The sequence below is a fragment of the Pteropus vampyrus genome, unplaced genomic scaffold, assembly GCF_000151845.1.
Source record: "Pteropus vampyrus isolate Shadow unplaced genomic scaffold, Pvam_2.0 Scaffold252, whole genome shotgun sequence".
Lineage (NCBI taxonomy): Eukaryota > Metazoa > Chordata > Mammalia > Chiroptera > Pteropodidae > Pteropus > Pteropus vampyrus.
The window spans coordinates 1,152,696-1,161,458 of record NW_011889033.1 but is presented as its reverse complement, the minus strand read 5'-3'; the positions used below and the strand labels follow the sequence as shown (position 1 = coordinate 1,161,458).

Sequence of the window (8,763 nt, the reverse complement as noted above, 5' to 3'; positions counted from 1 at the left end):
TTAAAAATCGTATTTCTGCGTGATCCAGAAATTCCACTTCTGGGCGTGAACCCAAAAGGATCAAAAGCAAGGACACAAAGGGATATTTGCACATTCGCGTTCATGGCAACATTATTCACAATAGCCAAAAGGTAGGAGCAAACCAAGAGTCCATTGATGGATGAATGGGTGGACAAGATGTGGTATATTCATACGACGGAGCATTATTCGGCTTCAGAAAGGAAGGGCGATCTGCCACATGCAACAACACGGATGGACCTGGAGGACATTGTGCCAAGTGAATAAGCCAGTCACAAAAGACAAACACTATGTGATCCTGCCTCGCTGAGGTTCCTTAGAGCAGTTAAATTCCTAGAGCCGGAAGATAGAATGATGAGGCCAGGCGGCTGGGGGGAGGGGCGAATGGACAGTTGATCGACGCCAGATGAAAGAAAGATATTAACTGCATAACGTGAATGAACTTAACACTACGAACTGTACACTTGAAAATGATTAAGCTGGTAAATGTCGTTATGTATATTTTACCACAATAAAAAATTACATATTCTTCTGTATAAATAAATTCTGCTATTGGCCTGAAAGCCGAAACTAGAAGACAGTACTGTATCCTGTTTATCACTGTACCCACCCCATGCATACCCAAGGGTCTGACAAATGATATACATTCAACAAAGGTCGGCTGAATCAAAAGAAGTCCTCCAGAAGCTTTCCCCCCAAAAGTGATCAGTCTAAGATTGTCACTGTTCTGCTCAAAAATCTCAGTTCTCTGATCCTAAAATCCTGTTCTCTAAAGAATGAAGGTGAGGGATAGACAGGTGTACAGGAGTTTGCTACACTATCTTTGCATCTCTTCTGTAAGTCCAAAACTTTTCTAAAATAGAACGTTAATTTTTAAAAAATGATGGGTTAGGGGTCTATGGTAGTGTCATGGAGAAGGGCCTGTGTGTGCCTCACAAAGCGAAGAAAGGAAACTTTGATGGCCTATCCAGCACGATTTTGACCAAAAAATAAAAACAAACAGAAAAGGTGCATATGAAAAAAAAAAAAAAAGTCCGGAAAGAAATATATAAAACACATTAACTAGAAACTTGTAACAAGTGAAGAAATTAGCAAGAAAATGTGATCGTGGGGACCAAAGCATCAAAGACCTTCATCCCTCCTCTGGGCCAGCACCGGCTGCCATCCACACATTCTCTCCCACGAGCGGAGGGAACTGGACCGTGTGTGACATGCATCGTGGCGTGAGAGAGTGAAGGGCATGCGCCTGACCGGGGGCGTCTAACATTACAGCCCAGCCTGAGAAGCCTCCCGGGACAAGCAATGCAATCACCTAGCTCTTTTCCAGTGTTCGAAACTTTATAGAAACAACTCTTAAGTCATTTTTTTTTTTTTTAAATCCTGGAAAACCCCCAGTGAAATCAGAAACTTGGTAAGAGCGGAGATTTAATCCTAGTGCTTTGAAAGAGCTGGACAAACGCTCGGGGTTCATTCTGATTACAAAGAGAAAAAGCAAGATGCGGCGAGGCAGGTGCCCCGAGTGGTGGGAACGCAGGCTGGAGCTGTGGGGACCCGGCACTGGCCCTGGCTGTGCCACTGACGAAACGCGTGAGCTTGGACAAGTCACTTCGCTGCTCCATGCCTGGGCTTTCTCGTCCATAACGTGAGACTGGTTCACAGCACTGGTTTTCAAACTTGAGCAAGCTTCAGAATCACCCAGAGGGCTTTTTAAAACAGATTGCAAGGCTTCGGTCTCAGGGTTTCTGACTCACTAGGTCTGGTGGCAGGGGCAGGGAGGCAAAATTTGCATCTCTAACGGGTTCTCAGGTGGGGCTGATGCTATTGCATCTGGGGCCCCACCTTGAGAAGCCCTGGTGGAGAACATCTCTGTCATTGACATTCCAAGACTGTGATAAACATGTCGTGGACCTCCTCACCCTCTTGAAATCCTTCCTTCATCCATCCACCATCTATAGATTCATTCATCCATATATTTATACAACAAATATTTTAGCGAGTCATACTATGCATGAAGCTTTTTGCCAGGGGCTCCCTAGTACACAAACAAGACTTCTGGGAAAGCAAATATACACGGATATTGCATAAATCGGGGTGTGCACAAAATACAGTGGGATGAGCTGGCAGCAGACTCCTCATGTGCAGCTGGGAACCTGAAGCCCATGGAGGACGCCATGGCACGGACGGGACTGCTGCTCGGGAGCCCTGTCCCTAGCCGAGATGTCACCTGCTCATCAGGGCAAAAGGCGGAAAGATATTCGAGATACGCAAAATATAATTTCTTCGACAACGATTTGTTGAGCACCACCTATGATCCAGGCACTGTGGCAGGCACCGGGGGTGTGAAAAAGGTGATAAAAGACAGTATCTGCTCTCGATGAGTTTAATAGTCTGGTGAGGAAGGCAAGAAATAAATAAATAAATAAATGTAGAAGAAATGTCAAGAAATGTTAAGTGCATGAAGGAAAGTAAAGCAGGGAACAGGATTGAGGCTGACGATGGGTGTGGTCAGGAAGTGACAGGCGGATACAGAACGGAGGATGGGACGTGTCATCCACATGATCCTCCTGACAAAGGGCTTTAACTAAACAACTAGTCCTCAAAATTAGGGAAGATGAAGAAGAGAGGGAACAATAGCAAGCAATAAACGGCAAAAGATTAGAAAGGTAGATGGATGTATAATGGAAGGAAGGAGAGAAGGAAGGTAGGGAGAGTGAGGAAAATGGATGGATGGATGGATGATGGATGGATGATAAATGGATGATGGATGGATGGGTGGATGGATGGATGGTGAATAGATGGGTGGGTGGGTGGATGATGGATGGACGGATGATAAATGGATGATGGATGGTTGGATGGATTGATGGATGGATGGATGGATGATGGATGGATAGATGGATGGATGATAAATGGATGATGAATAGTTGGATGGATGGATGGATGGATGGATGATGGATGGATAGATGGATGGATGATGGATGGATGGATGGATGGATGGATGGATGGATGGTGAATAGATGGGTGGGTGGGTGGATGGATGATGGACGGATGATAAATGGATGATGGATGGATGGATGGATGGATGGTGAATAGATGGGTGAGTGGATGGATGGACAGATACGTGGATGGATGGATGTGTGGATGGGTGGATGGATGAAGTCCAGTAGATTGATAAACAGATTAATAGAAAGAGAAAACAAGATAAATGTTAAATCCAAATAGATAGAGATAAACTGTCTGGAAATGTGTAATTTACATGCTCTATGAAGACTTGTGATAAAGTTGGAGAATCACGCTGGCGTCGGACTCGAAGGGAAGCAAGGACAGAAAACCTTTTGAGGGTCTCATGGTGAAGAGGTGGGGACTAGGGGACAAGAACAAACAGAGGGGAGCAAATGCATTCTAAGGTCTATCTCACTGGACTAGAGAGGGAGCAGGAGGACCTGGGCGCAGGAACCCTGTGTCCCACGCGCCCTGCGGGGGGCCGTGCTCTCAGCCACCGTGCTCTGCTGCCCCCCGTTATCTGCGCTGTCCTCGCCCTGTCCCCCATCCTTCCGTGCAGGAAGGGCCATGCCCCTTCATCCTGCCGTCCCCAGAGCCCAGCCAGCGCCTGGTATGGATGATCGAACCGAACCAGACCAAAGGTTCTGCACCACCAACACCAAGTTGGGCGTGGCTCCCTTCTCTGTTGCTCTCTGCAAGTCCCCAAGATCCCTCTGCTCAGCAGGGCTGACAGAAGCACAGTGGAGTTAAGGGATTTGGCCTTCTCTGTCACCTGTTACTGTCATACCATCTGCTCTGAAGCAAGGAGCTTATTCCTCTTATTCTCGCTCTGTGCAAATATTGACAGCAATGGGGGCTCAATCCTCCCCTTTCAGCCTCCCGGTCTGGTAAACAGGGACGATGGCACCTGCCACAGGGACTGCTGCGAGGTTGAAAACGTTCCGCTAAGTGACAGAAGCGAGTCACAAAAATGACATATTGTATGATTCCATTTGCAGGGAACATGCAGCCTAAGCAGCTCTAGGAAGCAAAAGCAGATTAGCGGTTGCCGGGGACTGGGGGACGATAAGAGATGGGGGGGGGGGTGACAGCTAAAGGGTACAGGGTTTCTTTTCGAGATGATAAAAATATCTTAACACTGACTGTGGCAATGGTTGCATATCGATGAAGACACCGAAAGCCACTGGGCTGTGCACTTTAAGTGGGTGGATCATGGAGTATAAAGACTATACCTCAATAAAGCTATCTTTCAAAAAGAAATGCTGGGACGAACTGACGTGGAGCTTGCTGCACCTGGGCAGGGACAGAAGTCCAAGAAAGCAAGGAGTGTCTGGGAAGGGCTGTCCCATGAAGACCAGCTCGCCCTCTGAGGAAGGAAAGCAAAGTGAAGCCCAGAGCAATGCCCGTGAGCTTGCGCGGCTGCCCACAAGTCAACGGGGTGGGCTGGACTCCCACAGGGCCCCGCCCTGACCACGCCCTCCGCCACCGCACCCGATGACGATGACGATGACGATGACGATGATGATGACGACGGCACGCCTGCTTTTTCAATCCCGCCAGCCATCCTTGAGTGGTTTCTCGCGAGTCCCGGCTGTCCTGCCAGACTGCGGGCTCCCTGAGCACAGGGACCGGTGCATCTTTGTGGCCTTCGCCCCTGTCCTTCCCACCTGCCTCGGTCTCTGCCGCCGAGCCCCACGGCTCCGCTCCCTGTTCACACCCATCTCTCTCAGCAACGGTCACTTTCTCACACGTGGAGACAGCTTGTTTCCAAAACCCAGCCCGTGCCTGGTACGGACGGGTCACTGGGCTCCCGACCTCTGTCTCCGGAGTTTGTACAGACACATAAGCAGCGCACGGCTGCTCCTTTACTTCCGGTCTCTTAAGGGACAATGAGCACAGGGCTCTCAGCAGCCCCCTCCCGGTGTGGCTTGCCGGGGGAGATGCGGTGTGTCGCAAACATGGGTGTGTCTCGCTTTAAGAAAAAAGCACTCTGTAAAAAGCCGATCTTATAAAAAGAGTAAATTTGGGGGTGATTATTCACACACACACACACACACACAAGCACTGTGACAAATAACTGGGCCCATGCTCCCATCGTACTGTATTAATAATACTCCTCTGGGCTTGAGACAGGACAGAAACAAGAAAGAAAAACAAAACTACCTTTACTGCTGCAGTCTTTTAAGAAATTAGAAACAGAAGAGAAACACGAACCCGATCGTCAACAGGACAAAACACTAGTTACTGGGTCGCCATGTCACTGCCCACACCGCACCAGTGACATCCAGGCTGCTGTGGCGTGTTCCGGAAGAAACCAATCTCTTAGCAAACAGAGGAGCTGCATTAATAACCCATTATCTCTACCACATTTTTTAAATAGGTCAAGATTTTTTGTTCCAAAGGAAGTTAGAAGCACTCTCCACGTGCTGAATATAAAATGGAGTCATTTCAATTAAGCTGCTAAATGACTAGCATTATGAAGGTTGAGGCATGAGGAAACAATTCTTTTGGGGTGGGGTGGGGGGAGGTCTTAGTGAGTCTGAGAACTTGAACTTTGGAACTCTCCAGCCCTGAGTCAATACCGAGATATACACTAGTTTGTTGTGCCGATGCCCAGACATACACGGACCTGCAGGGAGCCTCCTGACGACCCCCTAGAGGACTCAGGACTCAAGACCAGACCTTCCGGCGCCCATCCTCCAGCCCACCTGGCATCCATCATTCAGCCCACCTGGCATCTGACTGGCTACTGTCCTGGGCCAATCCCAGGGCTAGGAAGGCAGGGCTGATAATTCTCAAGAATGTACTTTTTATGATAAGAACCCCTAACTTCTTTTTCCTTCAGAACACCTCTGGGGTTTTGCCTAGTTGTAATTCCACATTGGCCAACTCTAAGATCCTTGAATAAATCTTTGTCGTTTCTTTCTAGATAAACGTGCTAATAAAGACTTCCTTGTGCTAAGTCAACAGAAGTCTTTACCTTCCCACACCCAGCAGGTGAGACAGCAGGTTTCCTGCTCAAGGAAAAGCCTTCCAGTCCATACCTACACATAAAAAAAACTTTCTCTGGAAAACCTCAGTGCCCAGAATTCCACAGGTTGGCTCTTTCCCAAAGCCCCAGACTTCCACGACTGTCACAGAAGCCAGGGCAGAGCTAAATCGAACCTGTCCTTCTAGCTGCGATTCAGTCCCTGCCTCTCGCTTCTTCGATGAACCACAGCTCATTGAGATGGAGGGACGGCGCTTCGCAAACCGTGTTCACGCAAACATCTCTCAGCTTCTCCTGGAGAGGCAGTCAGGCTTCTCAGTTTACTGATGAGGAAACCAGGCCTGAGAAATTGCTGTTGATGGAGCCGAGAAGCAAGCCAAGCTTTCCACGGCCAGCACCATTGTCACTCTCCACGTGCTGCGCTTCAACGGCTACGTTATCCTGGGCCGGCTCGCTGAGCATCTAAACAGTCGCCATTACTGAACACCTGCTGTACGCATGCTCTGTATCGCCTTATGTACTATCGCTGCTCGGCGTCGAACAGGCATCTCGAATGTAACCCAGCCAGGAGAGAAACTTCGATTCTGGGTCCCCACATCTGCTTCTCCCTCCATCTTCCCCGTCCTCAGAAATGGCCCCACCCTTCGTTCACCCACTTACTCAGGCCCCAGTGCGGAAAGACTCCCTTGAAGGAGGGAGCGAGTGAGGAAAAAGAGGGGAGAGAGGGACAGAAGAAGGAAGGGAATGAGAAGCGAGAAAGGAATACAAAAGAGGGATGGAGGAAGAGGGGGAGGGAGGGAAGAGAAAGCAAAGGAGGAAAGAAGGGAGGTGGGAATGGGGAGGGGTGAAGGAGAAAGGAAGGGATGGATAAGGAGGAGAAAGAAGGAAAGAAGAGAAGGAAGAACAGAAGGATGGAGGAGAAAGAAAGGAGGGCGGGACAAAGAAGGGACCCTTCCACGACAGGAAGCATAGGTCAAAGCCTGTGTTCGTAATATTGTTTTTAGCCCGCAGAAGTCAGTATCCCCAAAATAACATCTCATTCCTGCCATTCACGGCGAGTCACAAAAACCATGAATCTCCCTAAAACGACCATCTTAGGAACAGGAATGTGGGCCACCCTGGAGTCGTTACCAGCTTTTCCAGAGGTAAGATGAGCTAGACATAGTTCCTGAGCCTAAGAAACCTGGAATGTCATCTGGATGACGAGGCTCATATCTAATTAGTGATAATACAAGGCAGAAATTGATGAGGACCAAAAAAGCTCTACGCGGGGAGCCGCGGAGGGAGTGGTAACTCCTGCCAAGTGGGTGAAGGGGGCATTGGGGCCAGACACTTGAAGAGGCTGTGGGTGGGAAGGAGAACAAATGTGTGCTGGGCACCCGCCCTGTGCCCGGCCGTCACTGGCCCTACCAAGTGTGCGATTCTTATTCTACCCTTGCTGAAACTAGCTGGGTGGGCGGATCAAGGAACTTAATCCTCTATACCTGTATATCCCTCACTTTTATTAGAGAACAGCATTTTAGGATCAGAGATTAAGGAACTTGCTCAAGGTCATGCAAAGAAAGGAAAAGCCACACTCGAAGTGAGATGTAAATTCAGGCCTCCCATGAGAATTCAGTTGGTTGTGATGTGTCTGTACCCAGCGTCTCCCATGAAGGTTGCACAGACAGCGGCCTTCTCCACAATCAGACTCCCCACCACACCTTCCCTTTGACCTACTTTGTATCTATCTCCTTTTCAAGAGTGAAAGCTCCTTGAAGATGGGAGGGTTCCCATCTCAACAATGTTTCAATCAATATGCTGCAAGTATCTAGGGCTGCTATTCCCCGCCGCTGGAAAGTTTATCTGTTCATTCATTACTTCCTTCATCCCAACTGCACTTTCTTAGCTCCTACTCTATGTCAGGTGCTCTGGTGGCTCTAGGACTAAGAGATGAGCATCGTAGAGCTCCCCCGGTGCGACAGAGCGGACAGAAGTGTCAACATGAAGAACAGTGTCTACTCAGGGCACAGTGAGGGATAAACTGTAGTCAGAGGCTCAAAAGTGAGGGGTAGGTCAGAAAAGCATCGCTAGGGAGATTAGGGCGGTTGGGGAAGGGTGCTGAGCCCTGACTTGGACAGCAAGGCAGGTGACATGCACTCCAGGAGGAGGGTACAGAATATGCAAAGTTATGGGAGCATGAAATATTGGGCCAGATCCTAGCAGGCCTTGAATGCCCGGATAGGGAGCGCGGCCTCCAGCAGCGGGTCAGTGGATCCACTGCAGGGCTTCGAGCCAAGGAAAGATGGACAGCTTTGTGTCGCCGTAGCTCTAACAACGGAATATAAGTCAAGAAGAGCCTCAAGTCGTGGAGAGGCGGCTCCTGCCATCACTCAGGCTTACCGAAGAAAGGGGAGAGCCGGAAAAGCCGTGCAGGAAGACAGAGACCCAGGAGGGTCCGCGGAGGGAGTGGAGGGAGGAAGGGGCACTCACCGCGCAGCCAGCGCGCGCCGGCGTGCGTGTCCTTGAGGCGGAGGAGGCGGCGGTGCGCGGCGCGGCGGCGCAGGTACCACAGCATCCAGAGCAGCTGCAGCAGCATGAGCGCCGAGAGGAAGCAGAGCAGGGCGCTCTTGCCCACGCCCGACGCGTGCACGGCCCAGGCCAGCAGGAGCAGCAGCCCCGCCACGAACACGTTCAGCCCGTGCTGGCTGCTCAGCGCCTCCGCCAGCTTCTGCGGGACGCCGGCCTGGACCGGGGCCCCCGGGCGTGCGGGCCCC

At 50.1% G+C, this 8,763-nt stretch overlaps 1 protein-coding gene across 1 annotated transcript in view; it reads right to left on the bottom strand.

The window, feature by feature from the left end:
* OTOP1 (otopetrin 1) overlaps window positions 1-8,763 on the bottom strand; it is a 30,046-nt gene that overhangs the window by 19,720 nt on the left and 1,563 nt on the right. The window contains exons 3-4 of the mRNA XM_023520187.1: window positions 8,480-8,746; window positions 4,296-4,384 (exon numbers count right to left, since the gene is read on the bottom strand). Of these exons, the coding sequence (XP_023375955.1) occupies window positions 4,296-4,384; window positions 8,480-8,746 (356 nt within the window). The remainder of the gene's footprint in view (window positions 1-4,295; window positions 4,385-8,479; window positions 8,747-8,763) is intronic.